The 24,164-nt window shown below is 41.9% G+C and overlaps 1 protein-coding gene across 1 annotated transcript in view; it reads left to right on the top strand.

Annotated features, from left to right (window-relative positions):
• Window positions 1-15,278, top strand: part of mtor (mechanistic target of rapamycin kinase) — a 277,311-nt gene extending 262,033 nt beyond the window's left edge. The window contains exons 56-58 of the mRNA XM_039678643.2: window positions 14,514-14,594; window positions 14,759-14,864; window positions 14,992-15,278. Of these exons, the coding sequence (XP_039534577.1) occupies window positions 14,514-14,594; window positions 14,759-14,864; window positions 14,992-15,007 (203 nt within the window). The 3' untranslated portion in view covers window positions 15,008-15,278. The remainder of the gene's footprint in view (window positions 1-14,513; window positions 14,595-14,758; window positions 14,865-14,991) is intronic.
• The last annotated feature ends 8,886 nt before the right edge of the window (window positions 15,279-24,164 follow it).

Here is a 24,164-nt window from a genome sequence, read left to right on the forward strand (position 1 = left end):
TTAATATTTAATTTTTTAAGCAAATCAGGGTGACTAGGAACATGAAATTGTCCAGCTATGACTTCTTGTTTTAAGGAGTTTAAATATGAGGAAGCACAAAGGTCAAATTCCCTGAATCATCCATCACAATGAATAAAACCAAAGAACATGGTTCTGATGTGCATCAAAAGATTGTTGAGCTTCACAAAATAGAAAGTGGATGTAAGAAAATAGCTAAAGAATTGAAAATCCCCATTTTGACCATCAGGACAATAATTAAGAAGTTATAATCAACTAAAGATGTTATGATTCTGCCAGGAAGAGGATGTGTGTCTATTTTGCCTTAATGGACGGTGATGAGGAAAGTTTGAGTGTCCAAAGACTCTTCAAGGATCACAGATGGAGAATTGCAGAGATTAGTCGAGTCTTGGGGTCAGAAAACCTAAAAAAAATATATATATATCAGACAACCCCTACATCCCCACATGTTGTTTGAGAGGGTTTCAAGAAAAATGCTCCTCGCTCATCCAAAAACAAACTCCAGCATATTCAGGTGTCAGACACGACTGGATCTTCAAACGGCACAGGGTTCTGTGGTCAGATGAAACTAAAAAGGGGCTTTTTGGCAGCAAACCCAGCAGATGTGTTTGGTGCAAACAGGGATGAAGAGTACCCCATGCCTACGGTTAAATATACTGCTGGATCTTGTATGTTGTGGGCCTATTTATTTGCTGGAGGTCCTGGACATCTTGTTCCGATACATGGTATTATGGATTCTATCAAATACAAAAAGATAAAAAATAAAAACCTGACGCCTTCTGCTAGAAATCTTATAAAGGGCCGTGGTTGGATCTTCCATCAGGACAACGATCCAAAACAAAAATCAAAAATCAACACAAAAATTAGTTACAGAGCACAAAATTAAGCTTCTGCCATGACCGTCCCAGACCCTGACCTGATGAGTGGAGTGAACTGAAGAGATGAAGCACCAACATGGATCTGGTAATCTGCAGGATCTGGAGAGAGTCTGTATGGAGGAATGGTCTCTGATCTCTGGTCAGGTGTTCTCCAAACTCATCAGGCATTATAGGAGAAGACTCAGATCTGTTATCTTGGCAAAAGTTTACAGATCTGAGATTGCAAAAAGTTTTTAATAACAGGGTGCCAATAATTATAGCCAGAGTGTTTTGGAGAAAAACATTTATTTTATAGTGTGATTTACCCCCACTTTCAATTATTTTTTAGAATATTATAATAATATATTATTATTATAATAATAATATTTTGCAGAATTATTTTTACAGCCAGTTTTCATCATATTTACCAGGGGTGCCATCAATTCTGAGCACGACTGTGTGTATGTATATATATACAGTGCCCTCCACAATTATTGGCACCCCTGTTTAAGATGTGGTCGAGGACTTTTGAAAATTCTCCCTTTTTTTTAAACAACATAGAACCCAAAAGCAAAAAAAAGAGAAAAATCCAACCTTTTATTTAAGTACATTACTTTGGTGGTAAAAAAAAAAAAATTTACATTTAGAAAAAGAAAAACTTCAAATCATGTGTCCCACAATTATTGGCACCCCTAACAATTCCGCTGAAAAATGTAATAGATTTTTTTTTTTAAATATATTTTCTGTAGTTGCTAAAGTTGGTCAGGATATCTAGGAACTTTTAATTAGTAATTCATGACTTCCTATTTCCCTGGGGTATAAATATGACATGACACAGAGGCCTAATTCTCTTACCCATTTGTCAACATGGCAAAGACAAGAGAACACACCATTCAAGTAAGGCAGATGTGTGTTGACCTTTATAAGTCAGGCAATGGCTACAATAAAATAGCCACTCACCTTATCTTGCCCGTATCTAAAGTTTGAGGAATCATTAAGAAGTTTAAAACAACTGGAAAAGTGACAAACAAGGCTGAAAGAGGTCCCAAGTTTATCTTGCCACAACGCACAGTGAGGAGGATGCTAAGAAAAGTAAAAAAAAAGTCCTAAGCTCACAGTCACAGAATTGCATCAAATAGTGTCATCTCGGGGTCACAAAATCTCCAAAACAACCATCAGACGCTCTCTACATGCCAACAAGATGTTTGGGAGGCATGCTAGGAAAAAGCCTTTTCTCACTAACACTGACAAACGTAAACGTCTAGAGTTTGCCAAGCGGCACTGGGACTTCATCTGGGATCGTGTGCTTTGGTCGGATGAGACTAAGATTGAGCTTTTTGGCAACAAACACTCTAAGTGGGTCTGGTGTAAAACAAAAGATGAGTATGCCGAAAAGTACCTCATGCCCACCGTGAAGTATGGTGGAGGATCTGTGATGCTGTGGGCCTGTTTCTCTTCCAAAGGCCCTGGGAACCTTGTTAGGGTGCATGGCATTATGAACGCTTTGAACTACCAGGACATTTTAAATAAAAACCTGATGGCCTCTGCCAGAAAGCTGAAGATGGGTCGTCATTGGGTCTTTCAGCAGGATAATGATCCAAAACGTGTGGCAAAATCTACACAAAAATGGTTCAGTCACAAACAGTCCCCAGACCTCAATCCAATCGAAAACCTGTGGGGTGAGCTAAAGAGGAGAGTGCACAAGAGAGGACCCAGGACACTGGATGATCTAGAAAGATTTTGCAAAGAAGAATGGTCAAAGATCTATCTCTCTGTGTTCTCCAATCTTGTGAAATGTTATAGGCGGAGATTAAGTGCTGTCTTGTTGGCAAAAGGGGGTTGTACAAAGTATTAACATCAGGGGTGCCAATAATTGTGGGACACATGATTTGAAGTTTTTCTTTTTTTAAATTAAAAAAAAAAAATTTACCACCAAAGTAATGTACTTAAATAAAAGGTTGGATTTTTCTCTTTTTTTGCATTTGAATTCTATGTTGTTTAAAAAAAAGGGAGAATTTTTAGAAGTCCTCGACCACATCTTAAACAGGGGTGCCAATAATTGTGGAGGGCACTGTATATATTACTGGAGAACACAAGAGCAGCGCCCTCCTCCCATGTCCTCCAGTAATATATATATATATATATATATATTAAAAAAGTGACAATATAGCCAATTCTGTCTCCATAGCTGTTTACTCAATTTTATTAGGCTAAATAAATGATCAGGGTGGCAGCTGTACTCTCGCACTTTTGCGTGGCGCCAGGAGCGGTATAGGGAACACCTGGCTGCGCAATTAGGAAATCCCAAGGCTACATGGTGCGTCCTTCGAAGGCCGGCTGGGTCCTTCGCAGTCTGCGGCCTTTTTTTTTTTTTTTTTTTTCATTTTTCTTTTTTCTCATTCATCGTAACTAATTTACCATTGTGTGCTTCATTTGTTATGTGGAAACGCGAAAACGGCATTATAGCCTACATTGTGCATTATTTCTTCTGCCTATATTTCATTATTTTATGCAACTTTAAATTTGTACATAAAAGAGAATTCATGGCTCTGGATATTTGATTATTTTTGTAAGGGTCTCTAGTTTAATATCAGCCTGTATAAATATATTCATCATGGTCCATTTCTGTAGACAATAAAAAGAATACCCTACAAAAATCGCTGACAAAATAGCCTTCAAAATCTTATCAAGGTTAACATTTGAATATAGGCTATATATTTGCCTATGTTTTGTATCATTATGAATATTTTTTTAAGCTATTTCATTACATTATTTACTTAAGTTAACAACCAATAAATTTGAACAGTTTAGAGTGCAATCTGGCTATTCAGGACGCAGTCTCTTGCTACGCAGTCTGGTCAACTGTACATATCGAAATATTTTTTGGGAATTGAAATTATGTGATTTTAATATATATATATATATATATATATATATATGAAGAGTTCAGATGCAAAAGCCTCTAAGTGCCATTTGAAATTTTCTTCTAGAAAAGATCAGTTTTATCAAGCTTGTATATATAAGTTCAGTAATTTCACTTGAATGACAATTAATAGGTAATCTTCATTGCCATTTAAGTGAAATTACTGAAATTTAATATACAGGCTTGATAAAAAATATCTTTCTAGAAGAAAATTTCAAATGGCATTTAGAGGTATTTGCATCTGAACTCTTCATATATATATTGCCCATCATTTAAAGACATGAAAATATAAAACATAAAATATCAAAAATAGCCTATAAAAAAATGACAATAGCCAATTCTGTCTCCATAGCTGTTTACTCAATTTTATTAAATGAATGATCAGGGTGGTGGCTGTAGGCTACTCTCGCACTGTTGCTTGGCGCCATATGCAGGAGCGGTGATAGGGAACACCTGGTTGCGCAATTATCCCAGGAAGGCTACTGTTACGGTTCCATAAAATATGGGTCTAGGATTCCGGGACCACAACATAAAAGATCGACAACGAAAGACATAATCCAAAATAATGTTTTTATTATAACTCAAACAACTCCCAAATTAACCATAACATAAGAGACGGGGAGCTCAGCAACACGGGAAGAGAATTGGAAATACAACCCACAGCTGAGACTCCCCGCTCCAAACTCAAGTTCAAAACTATAAACAATGAAGAATCAGTGGTGAGCGGCCTCCTCCAAGGACACTTCCTTCCGTTTTATCTCTGGTCTTTCCCGAGCACCACCAATCAAAACTAAGAAAAACGGAAACAAGACAACATTAACATAATTAAACTTAATTAGAGGACTCCAGTCCAGACGTTCGCGATACTCACGTAACACCTCCACCCCTAAATGGTGAATGGTGGGAATTAACAACATAAACCCACCAATCACCATATAACCGTACGCGACAATGTGTCTGCCAACACATTATTCTTCCCGGATACATGTTTTATCTCCAGATTAAATGATTGGACAAACAAAGCCCACCTCATCAAACGCTGATTTGAGTTGCGCATTTGATTAATAAACACAAGAGGGTTGTGGTCCGTATAAACCGTAACCGGGCTGGATGAAGAACCGATATAAACCTCAAAGTTCTTAAGGGCCAAAATCAAGGCAAGCGCTTCTTTCTCAATTGTTGAATATGATTTTTGATATTTTTGAAATTTTTTTGAAAAATAGCACACCGGATGTTCAATGCCATCAAGCCCCTCCTGCAACAAAACAGCACCTGCTCCCGCATCACTGGCATCCACAGCCAGTTTAAACACACGATCATACGCTGGAACAGCGAGAACAGGTGCCTGCATCAGGAGTGTTTTAAGGGACTCAAAAGCATATTGACATTCCGGTGACCATTTAAAACTTATTATTGGACTCAACAGGTCAGTAAGTGGGGCAGCTACGGCAGAGAAGTTTACACAAAAACTACGGTAATAGCCCGCCATTCCTAAGAATCGCTGTAGTTCACGACGACTAGAAGGCACTGGAAATGATGTAATGGCCTCAATTTTGGCATTTACCGGTTTTACCTTGCCACCACCTACAATTTTCCCTAGATAGGTTATGGTTGCTTTAGCAAATTCACATTTAGCCAAATTAACCGTTAAGTTTGCCTCCGCCAACCTGTGAAACACTTGTTGTAGTTGATTGATGTGCTCATCCCACGTTGCAGAGTGAATTACTATATCATCCAGAAATGCCTCGCAACCCGGCACCCCCCCCAAAACGCAGTTAACCAATTGTTGAAAGGTGGCGGGCGCATTTCGTACCCCAAAAGGCATTACAGAATACTGCAAGAAGGCATCAGGAGTAACAAACGCACTAACTTCCCTAGCACGTGGAGTTAGTGGCACCTGCCAATAGCCTTTAAGAAGGTCTAGCTTTGTCACGAACGTTGCAGACCCCACGCGGTCAACACAATCCTCCATGCGAGGAAGAGGATAACAATCAGGCTTCGTGACATTGTTAACCTTCCTAAAGTCTGTACAAAAACGGTCAGATCCATCAGACTTAATAGCGAGAATGCAGGGCGAACTCCATGAGCTGACACTAGGTTCTGCAATACCATGTAACTGCATATAGTCAACCTGATTTTGTAAACGCCGACGTTTCTCAGGATTGACACGATACGGGTGCTGTTTAATTGGCGTATTGTCACCCACATCAATGTCATGCTATAATATTTGCGTTTGGGACGGCACATCTGAAAAGAGTAAAACATAACGATTAATTAAATGTACAACATCTGTACGCTGCGAACAGGATAGATGTAAAAAACAGGAATCAAGGTTAGCCAGTATTTCAGAGTTGTTTAACCGGCCCTGTACTGTAGAGACAAGAGAACTTTCAATACCACTGTCAACTTCAGAACCGGACAGCGACCCCCAGGCCTCAGAGACAGTTTCAGCTCCAGATGTTCCTTCAGAGGAATCAGGTACCTGAAAAGCACTACAGACAGGAGAACACACTTGAGGCTGTTCAACATTGATCAAAGCCATTACCGAATTTACCTCCCCCGTATTATTTTTGTCCAACTGTTCGCGATCATAATAGGGTTTGATCATATTGACATGGCACAATCTGCTTCGACGGACACGGTCAGGAGTAGCTACAATATAATCCCGGTCACTAACCTTCTTCTGTACAACATATGGACCACTATAGCGTGCTTGAAGACTTGAACCAAGAACAGGTAAAAATACCAAAACTTTGTCCCCAGCCTTAAATTGTCTAATCTTCGCTTTTTTGTCAAACCAACCTTTCATTTTGGACTGAGCTGCGATCAAATTTTTGCTAGCCAACTCACAAGCCCTATGTAACTTGTAACGAAAAGAGCTGACATAATCTAGCAAATTTTCTTGCTTGAACTCACTCAACCAATTTTCCTGCAGTAATTTTAAAGGGCCACGCACATTATGAGCAAACACTAAATCTGCTGGACTAAAACCCGTAGATTCTTGCACAACTTCTCGAACGGCAAACATCAAGAGGTGTACCCCATCATCCCACTCCTTTTCAAATTCAAGACAATAAGCACGATGCATTGACTTAAGGGTTTGATGAAACCTCTCCAGTACACCCTGACTCTCCGGATGAAAAGCGCTTGAAAAGCGGTGGGTGATGTTCAGTTGATCGGCCACCTGTGCAAAAACACGAGACATAAAGTTTGTCCCCTGGTCAGTTTGAATTACCCTAGGGAGTCCAAACAACGAAAAGAACTTAATTAGTGCCTTTACAACAGCGGGCGCAGTGATTTTGCGTATAGGTATAGCTTCAGGAAAACGTGTTGAGGCACACATAATGGTCAGTAAAAATCGATTACCGGATTTAGTGCGGGGCAATGGACCCACACAATCGACAATAACATGATCAAATGGTGCATCTACAGCTGGAATAGGATATAAAGGATATGGCGGTATGGGCGGATTTGACTTGCCAGAGACTTGACAGGTATGGCATGTTTTACAGTGCAGCTTCACATCCCGTTTTAATCCTGGCCAAAAAAACTGTCTCAAAATACGATCATATGTTTTATTTATCCCTAAATGACCAGCTAAGGGATTATCATGTGCCAAGCTAAGTATTTCACAACGAAACCGACTTGGCACAACAATCTGTGTGACAATGCTCCAATCATCCTGTGCAGAAGCATACGACGGTGTCCATTTACGCAACAGGACATCATTTCTAACAAAATAACCCGTAGCCATCTCTGCCAGCTTTTCCTCAGAAACAACCAATTCAAACAAAGACTTTAGTGACTGATCACATTTTTGTTCAGAAATCAGATGCCTTCGAGACATATGCTCACCCCCAACACTGCACCATGGCTCCTGCAGCTCTAGTGAACTGTGTACATTTCCTTCATCTGACACTGTGGAATCGACATCAATAGGTATAGACCGTGCGATAGCAGTAGAGCTACTGTCACACGACATCTCAGACTCTCTATCTAGATCCACCCTAAGGCGCTCACCCTTTTTGTTCAATTCAAATATGTTGCAATTTTATCCGGTAAACAATTTTTAAATTCCTCCATAAGAACCAAATCGCGAAGCTGATCAAAATTTTTCACGTCTTGTGCCGAACACCAATGATCAAAAAGCGCAATTTTCTCACGACCAAACTCAACATAACTCTGGCCCTCGGTTTTCTTATAGCTACGGAATTTCTGCCTATAAGCCTCAGGAACCAGCTCATAAGACCTTAAGACTGCAACTTTGACCTGATCATAATTTAAACTTACGTCAGGTGAAAGAGAAGCGTACGCCTCCTGGGCTTTACCCGTAAACACACACTGAAGCAGGAGAGGCCAAATTTCTTTTGGCCACTTTAAGGTCGTTGCTACCCTCTCAAATAAAACGAAATATTTATCAACATCTCTCTCAGAAAAAGGCGGAATTAAACAAATGCATTTATTAACGTCATAGTCCATCTCCGCACCGCCAGCTTCACCTACCTGTCTAGCTCCTCTGAGACGGGCCGCTTCACGTTTTCCTGTCTCCTCTATTTCCAATTTACACAGCTCAAAATCATGCTTAAGCTCTTTTTCCCTGAGCTCTAAGCGCCGCATTTCTACGTGTAGCTCTAATTTACGCAGCTCAGGATCTGGATGCGCACCAGCACGGGGAAAAGGGCTCACGGGGGAAGGGAGTAATTCTTTTTCGGCTAATTCAGCGTGCACTTGAGATTTGATATTTTGTTTCGCTTCTTGTTTTGAGATAGGTATTTTAAAATGAGCAGCAATAGAAAGCAACTGATTCTTAGTACATTGTTCAAATTTTTCAAGGCTCGGGTGAGCCACAAAGTCCTCTAAATCAAAATCCATAATGAGACCGAAAAACACGCAGTTTCGAAACGAAAGAGGACGGGGGAAGAAAAAAGAAACAGCGTCAAGCCTCAAACCGCCAACAACGAAATACAAACTAATCGCAAAATACAAATGCACTGTGGAGTGAAGTGATTACTCAAAATAGGCAGTATACCATTTAAACCAAGAATCAGCCCTTGCTTCCCCCTAGCTATCCTGCCTAACAAAATCTCACCTCTCTAACTTAACCCTTACTCTTCACACAGTTCTGCGGCGGGTTTTTATGCACTATAAACCAGTAAGTTTGTGAGCCGCTTTACGACACACAAAATCTTACGGATGTGCTCCCGAGATAACTGCTTTCACAGTTAACACTAGCCGCGTCCCCGTGACACTATTAAAACAACAAAATTAGGTGACATTTAAGGAACGACACCTCTTCAGCCTAACAGGAGAGCAAAGGCAAAGGCCTCACACAATTTGTTTAGAGTCCAGACTGAGAAACTGTGGTTTCAAGCTCAATCAAAAGGACTTTTTGAATATCATCTGTTTGTCATATGTTCGATGAGTCTCAATGCTGCAATTCGACTTGAACATGAGAACTCTATACCCTAAGGATAGTGGGTAACACTTTATTTGAAGGGGTGTGCATAAGACTGATGTGACACTGTCATAAACATGACATAACACCTGTCATGAACATGAAGTAGTCTTTATGAATGTTTATGACTGTTGTCATTAAGTGTCATTCTGTAAATTATGACTCTTTTAATGCAAAGTTGACATTGTTTAAATTGTCTTTGTTATGACAACTTGACATTAACAAAGACAAAAATGTCTTTTTTATGACAACTTGACATTAACAAAGACAAAAAATGTCTTGATTATGACAACTTGGCATTAACAAAGACAGAAATGTCTTTGTCATGACAACTTGAAATTAACCAAGAAATCATAACCTGTAAACCTGACATCTTTATAACTAGTCCAACGTGTTCCACTTTACTTGAGGTAAGGGGAAATATTGATGACACTGTTGTTTGACAGCATTTGACAGTGTAATAACCCTTAATGACGTCTTTATAACTAATAAAATGTGTTCCACTTTACTTGAGGACAAGTAAAATATTCACGGCCAAAGTCAAAACCAACCACATATGACAGGGTAATGTAATGTTAACGCAAAGCTAAATAACTTCTTTAAGTTTGATAATTAGACCTGTTATGACATATTTGTGACAGGTTATGATTTCTTGGTTAATGTCAAGTTGTCATAAACAAGACATTTCTGTCTGTGTTAATGTCAAGTTGTCATATCAAAGACATTTTAAACAATGTCAACTTTGCATTAGAAGTGTCATAATTTACCGAATGACACTTTATGACAAAAGTCATAAACATTCATAAAGACTCCTTTATGTTCATGACAGGTGTTATGTCATGTTTATGACAGTGTCATGTCAATCTTATGCACACCCTTTCAAATAAAGTGTTACCGGATAGTGTTTTCAAAGCTTGACTGTGGTCATATGGGTTTTGAAATCATTGTGGATTACTCCTAGCAACTGTTTCACCTCTATCACTGGAGATTATTGCTCTGCTCGCCTCACTGCAAATGGAACCATTGACTCTTTGTTACCAAACATTGGATGGACTCTATGGATTGCAGGACAATGAAAATCTAAGGTTTTCCACTAAGGTTTATTTGTACTGCTACTCATCAAACAGTATTGCATTAGTGTGAAGCCATGGGGTATGTCATTATATATTCAGTGTTGGCTGGGTGATCTACATACAGTAAATGCTTTTGTGTGTGTCATCGAATATAAATTGAAAGCATTTCCATTGGAGTATTGAGGTTTATCCATTTCCATTGGAGTATAGAGTATTTACAGTCGTGCTCAGAATTAATGGCACCCCTGGTAAATATGATGAAAACTGGCTGTAAAAAATAATTCTGCATTGTTTATCCTTTTGATCTTCTATTCAAAAAATTGGCAAAATTCTAACCTTTCATTGAAGCTAAAGAATTGAAAGTGGGGGGTAAATCACACTATGAAATAAATGTTTTTCACCAAAACACTCTGGCCATAATTGTTGGCACCCCTAGATTTTTTTATGAGAAAAATATCTCTGAAGTACATTCCCATTAATATTTAATTTTTTAAGCAAATCAGGGTGACTAGGAACATGAAATTGTCCAGCTATGACTTCTTGTTTCAAGGAGTTTAAATATGAGGAAGCACAAAGGTCAAATTCCCTGAATCATCCATCACAATGAATAAAACCAAAGAACATGGTTCTGATGTGCATCAAAAGATTGTTGAGCTTCACAAAATAGAAAGTGGATGTAAGAAAATAGCTAAATAATTGAAAATCCCCGTTTTGACCATCAGGACAATAATTAAGAAGTTATAATCAACTAAAGATGTTATGATTCTGCCAGGAAGAGGACGTGTGTCTATTTTGCCTTAATGGACAGTGAGGATGAAAGTTTGAGTGTCCAAAGACTCTTCAAGGATCACAGATGGAGAATTGCAGAGATTAGTTCAGTCTTGGGGTCAGAAAACCTAAAAAAAAATATATATATATCAGACAACCCCTACATCCCCACATGTTGTTTGAGAGGGTTTCAAGAAAAATGCTCCTCGCTCATCCAAAAACAAACTCCAGTATATTCAGGTGTCAGACACGACTGGATCTGCAAACGGCACAGGGTTCTGTGGTCAGATGAAACTAAAAAAGGGGCTTTTTGACCCCGTTTACACCTGGTATTAAAATGCGATCTGTATCCAGATAAGTTATCCGGATAATAAAAAACGCATGTTAATGCAAGGTGTAAACGCGTTGTGATCGGATCGTGATCGGATCTGCCTGACCACATCTGCAGGTAGTCTGGCTCGCATTGTGTCCGGATCTTTACTAGGTGTAAACGCAATCTGGTTGTTGAAACCACATATCTATATTTTACTCCTCCCAAAAATGCTAAAAAATAAACAAGTGAGAGCGTGTTATATAGGCTATATGTCATGTTATAGCCTAGTCAGATGCGACACGCATCACCGCAGATGAGCAGCTGAGCGTCTATTCAACGTGCAAACATCGCAAATAAAAGTGAAAGTAAGTCACAGACGCAGTTAACACATCTTCAAGTAAAGAAACGAAATTATCTTACCAGGCCTGTTGCCACTCTCTCTTATTGATGTCTCTGATTTGGAAATTAGCTGATGATCAATAAAATGCCGCTCAGATCTGTTGCTTTTGGTGGCGTGCAATCCAATAATTCTGCATATAACGCAGGAGGTGAAGATCGGATTTATATCCATTTTGCAAAAACACATTTATGTGGCCAGGTGTAAATGGAATCAGTACTTATTATCCGGATAACTTATCTGGATACAGATCGCATTTTAATACCAGGTGTAAACGGGGTCTTTGGCAGCAAACCCAGCAGATGTGTTTGGTGCAAACAGGGATGAAGAGTACCCCATGCCTACGGTTAAATATACTGCTGGATCTTGTATGTTGTGGGCCTATTTATTTGCTGGAGGTCCTGGACATCTTGTTCCGATACATGGTATTATGGATTCTATCAAATACAAAAAGATAAAAAATAAAAACCTGACGCCTTCTGCTAGAAATATTATAATGGGCCGTGGTTGGATCTTCCATCAGGACAACGATCCAAAACTCAAAAAACTCAAAAATCAACACAAAAATTAGTTACGGAGCACAAAATGAAGCTTCTGCCATGACCGTCCCAGACCCTGACCTGATGAGTGGAGTGAACTGAAGAGATGAAGCACCAACATGATGGGATGTTCACCAGCAACATGATGGGAACTCACCAGCAGGATCTGGAGAGAGTCTGTATGGAGGAATGGTCTCTGATCTCTGGTCAGGTGTTCTCCAAACTCATCAGGCATTATAGGAGAAGACTCAGATCTGTTATCTTGGCAAAAGTTTACAGATCTGATCTTGAAGTTTTTAATAACAGGGTGCCAATAATTATGGCCAGAGTGTTTTGGAGAAAAACATTTATTTCATAGTGTGATTTCCCCCCACTTTCAATTCTTTAGCTTCAATGTAAGGTTAGAATTTAGCCATTTTTTTGAATGGAAGATCAAAAGGATAAACAATGCAGAATTATTTTTTACAGCCAGTTTTCATCATATTTACCAGGGGTGCCATTAATTCTGAGCACGACTGTATGTGTTAGAAAGTGTGTTACCCTCGAAAGTGTTACCCTCATTAAACTAATACTTTTTGCATTATTCATTTTAACCTGTCAGTCATTATCTGCTCATTTCTGAATAAGGTATTCAGCTTCGAGTACATCCCTAGCACATACAATGTAGGGCTGGGAAGAAATATTTCTGTCTTCAATTCCTAATGTCCTGTACTTTCAACTTTTGTATAGTAGTACTAATCATAATTTTAATACCAGGCATGCATAAAAGGGCTAATGGGGATCCAAATAAACAAATACACTTAGATTATAGATGGAAAAGACCATTTACAGCCATTACAGACAATATATAAGGAAAATATGTTTTTTTTAAGTTTTTTTGACCGTTATAGCACCATGTCTTGCCTGATCTCCACCACTTTTATTAGTTGTCCTCAAAGTGTGTCCATACATATCTGTCAAATTTGTTATAAATATCTCATTTTGTTTTTTGAAGTTTAGACACTTATATTTATCAGAGCATAAAAATTATCCATGGGTGATATTGATTCGATTATATGTCAGTTCCTATCATAATTTTGACATTTGGACATTATTGTTTAGCTATTGACCTATGTTTTCAAATTTCCTGTGGTGGTTTTGTCTCGATCGCACGGTTTCGAGGATAATCGCAAGATTTTTAAGCGCTAAATGACACCATTACAAAAACCCACCTACTTGGTGTATTGTGGCTTTTTTTTTTTTCATGTGACCTCAAATTGAGCTCATAAACATGTGTCCCAAGTTTAGCAAAAATATCTTTTTCCGTTCACAAGTTATAGCCGTTTTAGTAAAAAAGTGGCCCCAGTCACATCAAACATGAACTGAACTGAAAAAAGTTCAGTCACATCAAACATGAAATGAACTGAACTGAACTCTCCAGAGAACATTTCTGCAGTGGTTTGGTTCCGATCAAGCCATAAAACTAGGAGTAGTTCACAAACGTTTTTTTATCCGCCATGAGCCAAGGACTCCAACGATATAGAAGACACTTGAGCCTATGCCCAATAGGTTAGGAGTTATAGTCATTTCGTATTTTTGACCGCTGTAGAGCCCCCATCAGGCCGTTTGCAGAAATTGCTTTTCATTCAATTATGTAAAGAATAATTGACGACAGGTGACCAATAGCGAAAGGAAAAGAAACGCCATTATTACCTCGCTAGTGAGAAATGTCATGTAGGCTACTGATAAAATCTTTAAAACAGCACTTCAATATGTTACTGTGTGAGTGTGTGTTCGTACTGTTTGTTTGTGCATTTGAGGGGGAGAGAGAGGGGGAGAAAGAGTTTGCTTTCTAATTTTGGCGTCCATTACCCTGGAAATAATTGCACACCTTAGAACATTCGTCAACCAATCAGATTCAAGCATTTAACAGCCCCGTAGTATAAATAAATAATAATGCACACCTGTTTCATGTGAATATGAGATACAATTATATGATGACATGCTTGCTCTGCTGGCACAACTTTTAATAATTTTGAATGGAAATAGATCAGTATGTTGGCTTCTCAAGCCAATAATAAAGTCTTAAAAGAAAAGAAAGAATCTGCTTACTCTGTATATTACTGTAAGAATCAGATTTCAGGCCGTGTGCTTGTCATTGACATTGTTGCTTAATTTTTTATTCCTTCAGTTGGAGATGGCCTTGTGCAACCTGAAGCCTTGAACAAGAAAGCCATCCAAATTATTAACAGGGTGCGGGACAAGCTAACTGGTAAGCAAAACTCTGGCATTTCTCGTTTAGACCATAGAAGACTGAGCACACATTTCTAAGTGACTTAATTCACAATTCTAGCACTAACATACTGTACATTATCAAACATCAATAACTAGTGAAACAAATATTAATGGATTCATGTGAATGTTTTTTACTCCTAGGACGAGACTTTTCCCATGATGAGACCCTGGACGTACCTACTCAAGTGGAGCTGCTCATCAAACAAGCTACTTCGCATGAAAACCTGTGCCAGTGTTACATTGGATGGTATGTGTTTTATTGTCTTTCTTAAGAGATTGTAAGGAGTGTAAAACCGAGAAAGTGTTATTTTATCCTGTTATATGTGTAGTGTTGTGTGCTGAAAGTCTTTTTTTCTCTATCTTATTCTCTTTAGGTGCCCTTTTTGGTAGAGCTTCATATTGCTTCTGCTTTCTTTTGCTTTTAACTTCACCTTGGACAGTGAGGCAAGCAAAGACTATTGATTTGATAATTGACATTGATTTGAAAAAAAAAATGCATTCACTCTTCTAAGCAAACCCCTGAAAATTTTGAAGAATTAATCTTGGTGGAGATTGTGTAATATGACTATCACATTTTCAATGTTTTATTTTATTTGAAATGATTTGTACAAGTTGTACAGGGACAAATATCACCAAAAAATAAAGAATTAAAGAAACTGACTGTAAGAGAAAAAGACTGTTTCATATAGAAAATTAAACCTATTATAGTATCTTCATGACAGTTAAATGTTCTTTACAATAAAAATGTATAAATAGATATATTTATATTAGTATTTAGACACTAGGTGGCAGTGATTAGATGCACATGGTTGTATTTAAAGGGGCATAGGTGACAGGAAATGGAAGGCACAGGTAAGGGGGAGCACCATAGACATCATATAGGTAGACGCCCTATCGAATGCTACTGCCTATTGGCACGGACGAGAATTGGAGCCGCCATCTTAAACCGGTCATCCGCTCCGCTCATCCAGTCCGCTCAGCTTCCTCATCTGAATGGCAGGTGAAATGAGCTGTCAGCGCATTAAATTAATCATATCTCACTGAATACTGAACGTCTCCGGTTACTTTCGTAACCTCGGTTCCCTGAAAGGCAGGGAACGAGACATTTACGTCGATGACGTAGTATGGGAACTCCTCCCCTTCTTCACTTCTGCTGAAATCTTATGAGCTAACGCCAGCTGACGACAGCTGGCCAATTGACGCAAAATATGCAAATATTGCCTAGCCTGGCAGTATAAATTGCATATGTTCGTCGATTGCATCAGAATCCGACTGAACGCTCGAATGAACGAGCGACACGGCATTCGACGTAAATGTCTCGTTCCCTGCCTTTCAGGGAACCGAGGTTACGAAAGTAACCGGAGACGTTCCCTTTCAAGGCGGTCACTTCGACATTTGCGTCGATGACGTAGTATGGGAACTGTGTCAAATCCCGCCGTGGAGCAGAGGACTCACCCACTCGAAAATGACAGAACCCACATCCAATAACTGATCACTAGAAAAACTAGACTCCTGATAGGTCGAAGCGAACCAATAGCACGCTTTCAGAACCTTGTCAAAATTTGCATATCCCAAGCAAATGAAATAGGGGGAAGCCTTGCACTGAATACTCAGGGCAGAACAACACAATTAAGGATGTAATACAAGCAGCAGCGACAGTTGCAAGCACAATAGGGAACCGGGCTGATAACACCAGCTTAACTCACCGAAAGCACTTGAGACGCAACAGAAGAGACGTCCAATTTATAAAATCTGGCGAATGTATTCTGAGAAGACCAGCCAGCAGCAAGACACAAGTCCCTTATAGACATACCTCTAGACCAGGTCCACGAGGAGGCAATTGCCCTCGTTGAATGAGCCTTAATGCTTAGGGGACAGTCCACTCCCTGGCAATCATAAGCCAAAGCAATCGCTTCCACAATCCAGTGAGCAAGTCTCTGTTTCGAAACTCCACGTCCCTTATTACAACCGCCAAAGCATACAAACAGCTGGTCCGATTGACGAAAAGCGGCCGAGCGAGTCATATACATCCGTAAAGCCCTGACCGGGCAAACAGCACTCTGAGCATCGGTGTCACACGAGACTGATGACTCAGAAGATAACGCCGGTAAGAAGACAACCTGCGCTCGGAACGGAGTGCTGAGAGACTTCGGAACATAACCCTGTCTCGGTCGAAGAGTGACATTACAATCACCCGGTCCAAAACGAATGCAGTCCTCGTGAACCGAGAAGGCATGCATATCCCCCACGCGTTTCGCTGAAGCGAGAGCGAGAAGTAAAGCAGTTTTCAGGGAAAGCTCCTTGGTGGCTATTGAAGCCAGAGGCTCAAACGGTGGATTCGACAAAGCCCTCAACACTAGTGCTAAATCCCATGGCGGCACAGAAGGCGGCTGTGACGGGCGTAATCTCCTAGCTCCCCTGAGAAAACTGATCACCAGCGCGTGCTTGCCGATCGACTGCCCTTCGACCGGGGGGTGAAACGCAGCAATAGCAGCCACATACACCTGTGGATGGTAAACTCCCGTTATCCATCCTGTGCTGGAGGAAGCTTAGAATATCCGACACGGAACAGTTGCACGGGTCAATACTGATACTCTGACACCATTTAGAGAAAACTTCCCATTTCAACTTATACAAGCGCCTAGTGGATGGGGCTCGCGCTTCAGATATAGTGCTCAACGCGCGAGAGTACAGAGCGTCTCGCTCATTTAAAGACCCCGCAGCGGCCACACATGAAGGCTCCACAGCCCGGGTTTGGGATGCCATATCGTGCCGTTCGCTTGCGATAACAGGTCCCTCCTGAGAGGAATTTCCCATGGGGAGTCCACTAGCAGCTCTATCATGCCCGCGAACCAGGGCTGATTCGGCCAGTACGGGGCTACGAGAATCACAGATGCTTTTTCCTCCCTGATTTTGCACAACACTAGAGGCAGAATCTTCACCGGAGGAAAGGCGTAAAGCCTGGCTCTCGGCCAGTGCAAAGTCAAGGCGTCGGATGTCTGACCCAGGGGGGAACGAGACAGCGAAAAGAACGTCCGACAGTGTGTGTTCTCGTGCGACGCAAATAGATCGACCTCCGCCCTCCCGAATCGATCCCAGATCATCTGCACCGATCCCGGGTGAAGCCTTCGCTCTCCCTGAGGAATTCCATTCCTCGAGAGCATATCCGCTCCGCGATTCAAAACACCGGGAATATGCCGCTCTCACTGATAAGAAGTGCCGGTCTGCCCACAGCAGGAGACTCGCTGCCTGCTCGAATAGGGGCCTGGAGCGTACGCCCCCCTGGCGATTTATGTACGAGACCACCGATGTGTTGTCGGTCCGAATCAATACATGTTGACGCTCTAGCTGAGACCGGAAGGCTTTGAGGGCTAAGGAAACCGCCTTCAACTCCAAGCGGTTTATGTGCCACCTCCGTTGTGACTCCGTCCACGAGCCGGAGGCAGTCGCGCCCATGCACACCGCTCCCCAGCCTGGGAGCGGTGATAACACTGAATAACACTGGGTCTCTCCACGGCGCCACAGTGCGAAAGCATCTGTGAGTGACCGTGATGCGCTTGAGGCCGGTCGCCCACGCCCCCTGAGGGACCCGGAGCTTCAACCAAATTTGAAGCAGACGCATATGAAGCAGACCCAGATGGCATACCGGGGAGGCTGCCGCTAACAGACCTAATAGTCTCTGAAACTCCTTTAGTGGTACAGACCTGCCCGGTCTGAAGCGATGCAGAGACAATACCAGAGACTGTATGCGCTCTTGAGAGAGATGTGCTCGCATCGTTACAGAGTTCAAACACACTCCCAGAAACGTTGTGGTCTGACTCGGCGTGAACACGCTTTTCTGTTCGTTTACACGCAGTCCCAGCGAGTCCAGGTGACGGAGTAATAATTCCACACGACCGATTAGCACCTCTCGTTAATGGGCTAAAATCAGCCAATCGTCCAGATAATTTAGGATGCGCATTCCGCTCAACCTGAGGGGAGACAGCGCCGCGTCCACACACTTCGAAAAGGTGCCGGGGGCAAGAGCCAATCCGAACGGGAGAACTGAATACTGGTAAGCTGTGCCCTCGAACGCAAATCTCAGAAAACGCCTGTGGCGCGCTGCTATCTGGATATGAAAGTACGCGTCCTTTAAGTCCACTGAAGCGAACCAATCCCCGGGACGAACCTGTGCCAGAATTTGCTTCAGAGTTGTCATTCTGAACGCGCGCTTGTGAAGCGCTCTGTTTATCGGTCTCAAGTCCAAGATCGGATGGAGCCCCCCCCCCCCTTTCTTCGGTACCACAAAATAGCGGCTGTAGAAACCGCTCTCCCTCTCGTTCGGGGGAACCGGTTCTATAGCTCCTTTCTCGAACAGGCTGAGCACTTCTTGTCTCAGAACGGGGGCGTTTTGGGGCAGTGTTAATGAATGGATCACGCCGTTGAAGCGGGGTGGTCTGCGTCTGAACTGAAGCGAGTACCCGTGACGAATTATGCTTAACACCCATGGGGAAATCCCGGGAATTGATTCCCACGCGCCCAGAAAATGACTCAGAGTGTGAGCTCGAACTGTGGTCATAGCTGCTACCAGTGTAGTGTTTAGACTGGAGCCGCGTTCCCGCGAGGCAGAAACCCCTGGCGGGAGGGCGGCTCGCGGTGGGCTGAGTGTGGTGCTGGCAATCTCTTGCCCATGAGATGCCATTATAGTCATAGATTGTGGCCCTACACTGTCCCGTGAGAGGGCGGGTGACACAATATGAGGTGCAAGAGGAAGAAAAAGCTCCTTTTGTGAAGGGGTACATGCTTTTATTGAACAAACAGCATTTACACACATTCGATCGTCTCTCAACAGAACATGAGGGATACGATGAACACGGCGCTTGGAGGCCGGCCCCCCTTCGCGCTCTCTCTTCCTCTTGCCCAATCCGTCAGGAAGACGGCTTTGGCGCAGAGGGGGGCGCGCTGTCCTTCCCTCGGCGCGGGCTCCTTCTCTGGCCATGGCTCTTCCTCCCAGGACCTGGCCACTGTCTTCCCCGGGAAGCACGAGCATCCGGCCCGGTGCGATGCACTGTGGGCTGACTCCCTGAACTCTGATGGCGGCGAGTGGCTGAAGACGAGCGTGAACGCTGCTGAGACGTGGGTGCTCGACGCGGGATCACGTGACTCATGGCTTTGGCGCGTTTCTGGGTCTCCGAGAAACGCTCCGTGACAGCCTCCACCGCGTCCCTAAAGAGACCAGCCTGGGTGATGGGAGCATTAAGCAGGGTTTTCCGGTCAGAATCTTTAACATCGGACAGAGTCAGCCACAGGTGTCTGTGGAGGACGACCAGAAAACCCATAGAGCGACCGACAGCTTGCTGAGCGTTTAGTGGCCAACAGCGCAAGGTCCGTCGCCGAGCGAAGGTCCCAGACGGCGTCAGCGTCGATAGAGGCGACGCCATCCAGAGACTTCAGGAGTTTCGCCTGGAATACCTGGAGGATAGCCATGGCGTGGAGAGCTGAAACTGCCTCTCCCGTTGCCGCGTACGCCTTATCCGCCTGGTGGGCCGTGAATCTGCAGGGCTTGGACGGCAGGCTGCGGTCCGCGCCCAGTGCAGATGTAGATGGGCATAGGTGAGAGGCGACGGTCTCCTCGACGATGGGCATGCACACATAACCGTGGGCTACGGCATCGTCGACGTACGCGAACAAGGACTGGGTGGCAGAAAGACTGCGTGCTGACTGGGGCGCAGCCCACGACTTGACCACGTGCTCGTGAAGGTCCGGGAAAAACGGGGTTCCCCTCCTCGACGCGGCCTGACGGCGGCTCGACTGAAGGAACCAGGTGTCCATCTTGCTTTTAGCTTGTTCGTCCGGCGCGTTCCAGGAAAGGTCCAAATAGGCGACGGCCTTAGTAAGGACTCTGAAAAGCTCCTCTTGGAGGTCTGCAGGACTCCCCTGCTCAGTAGGCGCGGCCTGCTCGGATCCCCAGTCTTTCTCCGACGCTGATAGGGACATAGCGTCCTCCTCCTCGCTAGCTCCAAAGGAGATGAAATCCGCGACGTCGTGGGGGGGGGGGGGCGGTAGCTATCGTCCAGCTGGCGTTAGCCCATAAGATTTCAGCAGAAGTGAAGAAGGGGAGGAGTTCCCATACTACGTCATCGACGTAAATGTCAAAGTGACCGCCTTGAAAGGGAACTGATTTTCACAAGTTATTTTTTTTGCTGCAAATGTCATTCATGTAGCTATGATACAGGACACATGTATTTTAATATCCATTGTAGGTTTAACAGTAATATAATATTCTGATATAAGATATAAAGTGACCAGACACAATATGTGTGATGAAGGATATAATGTATTTTATAAATCACACACTATAAATAAAATAAAGAAAGCAGAAACAGATAGTAACAGTAAAGTATGATATTTTAATAAGTTGAAGAAACAATTTATGATTGACACACGCACATACACACAAACAATTTATGATTGACACACGAACATACACACGAACAGACACACTCTCTCTCTCTCTCTCTCTCTCTCTCTCTCAGACTCACACACACACACTTTCACACACACAGAACGCAGCCACCGAATCCAGCAAACGCAGCCACCTGTAATAAAAATTGAGAAGAAGCTTTTCAACGTGTTTGCAATCAGTAATTTCTAAAAAATTAAATTTGGACAACATTAAGCCTATACCTTTTTTATTGTATGTGGATGTGGGAGGAGAAAATGTCGACTAAAGCCCTATTCGGATTAACTTTACAAGGGTAGATGGAGTAAGTTAATGTAATTTTACCACAGGACTTCTGTAATATCAATAGCCAAATCGCATGTGATAAGATAGTTATAGGTTATCAATAAAACTAGAAGTTGGAGGGGTAACTCAATTTGCGCATCACTGTCATGCATGTACGTATATTACGTTGCTTCGATGTGCGCAAAACACAAATAACCTATACAACAACAGGGCAGTTGAATGCTTATCTGATAACCTAGAGGCTCTTGCAATTATTACTTTAACAGTTACCCCACCTCTCCATGCCGGGTGAACACCGACTGATAAACAGCATTTCACAACGATTACAGTAATAGAAAATATCCTTGCTCCTTCTCGATTATCTGGTAATATTCTATTCACAAAATACAACCAATAGTACGGTAATGTTAAGACTTACTTGTGAAAAGTACTATTTTCAGTGGTCCGGCGATTAGAATAGGAAAATGCTCCACAGTGCTCTGGCATCTTATCTGCTGCCACGCAACAAGACTAGGAATACGACCGGTTCAAGATGGCGGCCGGATTTCTCGTTTTCCAGTGGCCAATGGGCTATAATGGGCTACAACACACAAAAGTTCCGCATTTGACGCAAGGATGCTCGTCCATTTCCGGTTGTGTAGATTAAAGCGGAGGAAAACCGGAGAAAACGGGATTATGGCAGAGTCTTCAATATTTACTGTCCTCCCGTCTTTGAAACGAAACGTACATACGTTTAGATGTAATTTTATATATAGTTATGTTTATTTAATATAATTTTAAAAAGAAGCATAAACACAACGAGGGGTGTCTGTTTTATCTGTTTTTGTGACTAACGTTTCATTAGTATAACCATGGAGTTTAAAATTCAATATAAATTCTCGCTATTGCACTGGACTCTATGATCGGCGGAAGTTATCGAGCATCCTTGCACCTTCACCGGAAATAACGCCGTGCATAGAGCCCATAGGGTATCTAGTCTCTATATGATATCTATGATAGACTCTATGTCTATCCTAATGAGCTGAGGATCTGAATCAGGTGTGTTAAATAAGGGAGACACTATAGACGCTTTCATCAGACGCGTTGCCATGGTGATGAGCTGGCCCAAAGTTAACTTCCGTTCTGTTCGTTTATTAGTGTTTACTGGATAATATGGCATTCACTACAAATGAAGTGAAAGTTAAGGTGATGATGAGCAGGTTGTTGAGCTGTGGGGTGCAACCTGACCTAGTAGGGAGCAAACGCAATTTTTAAAAACAAAAATGTCAAGGTTTTCTATGAGGGAGACGGCCGTATTAAAATAGCCTATGTTTATCTGAGTGATAACCGGTACAGTGTTTCCCATACATTTATTAGTGGCAGCCCACCACATTATCAGCGCTGGCCGCCACATATTGATTTCCATGTTTTTAACAATTTAAGATGGGAAAAGTTGTTGACTGCAGGTGCAGCGCATATTCGCACGCTCTCTCTCTCTCTCTCTCTCGCAAACACATTGACAGCGGACCAGTCTGTGTATTGAATGGTTAGTATCGTAAACAGCGCTGCACAGATCCATCCAACATGTGGTCAATGTGGAGACCCACCTTAAAAAAAGGTTAGCAAGCATGTAAGAAGCCTAGCTAATAAGGAGAGCTATGTTATTAACCTTATCAAACCCCGCCGTCGCGCTCGCCAGTTTTTTGAACACCGGTAAATCAGACACGTCGGTAGAAAAACATCTTGTCTCCAATTTTTGTTCAACGGGTCTGGTAGTCACATTTCAGTGAGTTTGGCCAGGTAACATTTATTTTCTTTGACTGGCAAGAAATACCAGTTACTAGGTTATTTACTTGTTATGGATTGTCTCCGCAAGTCTGCCGGAAGTTAAGTTTGGGCCAGATTAATGCACATGCGCAGTACCGTTTGTTTATGTTGTCACTGCTGAAAGCGTCTATATGCAGAGCAGTAGGTCGCGAGGACTGGAGTTGAGAACCACTGCTCTAACCCATAAGACTTTCGTTAGTCTTCGAAACACAAATTAAGGTATTTTTGATTAAATCTGAGAGCTGTCTCACTCCTCCTTCTATTATAATTGCCAGGACAGAAAGTTTGTAAAAACATTGTTAAAATAGTCCAAGTGACTACAGTGGCTCAACTTTAAGTTTATCAAGTGACAAGAATATGACAATGTTTTTTTTGTTTGTTTGTTTTGTTACATCTTACAATTTAGTAAATTGACTATGAATGTTTCCCTTGTTTAAATTATTTTCCTGCTTATTAACATGCATGCTAAATTTATTTATTTTCTTTCTAATGTGATTTTTCTTTGTTTGTTTGTTTTTTTTTGTTGTTGTTGTTTCGTGAGTTCTTCCTGAGGTGGGCTGGTATCTTCTTTTGTGTTATTTTTCTTTTGTTTCATTCGACTAATGACGATTGAGTTGACTTTCAGTTTTAAATTATAGTTGGCCAACTATTTTAGTTTTACTATAAGATTATTTATGTGTGGGAACTCGCACCTCTTGCCCTAAATAGGTGGAACGTATTTGTGTGCCTTTATTTGGATTGTTTTTCCGTGTTATTCCCGTGGTGGTGTAGTCCATACAATTGAGCCTATGGGCTCTATGCACGGAGGTATTTCCGGTGAAGGTGTAAGGATGCTCGATAACTTCCGCCGATCGTAGAGTCCAATGCAATACCGAGAATTTATATTGAATTTTATACTCCATGGTTATACTAAAGAAACGTTAGTCACAAAAACGGATAAAACAGACACCCCTCGTTGTGTTTATGCTTCTTTTTAAAATTATATTAAATAAACATAACTATTTATAAAATTAC

Source organism: Pimephales promelas, chromosome 14 (assembly GCF_988280905.1).
Source record: "Pimephales promelas chromosome 14, fPimPro1.hap1.1, whole genome shotgun sequence".
In the NCBI taxonomy this organism is placed as follows: domain Eukaryota; kingdom Metazoa; phylum Chordata; class Actinopteri; order Cypriniformes; family Leuciscidae; genus Pimephales; species Pimephales promelas.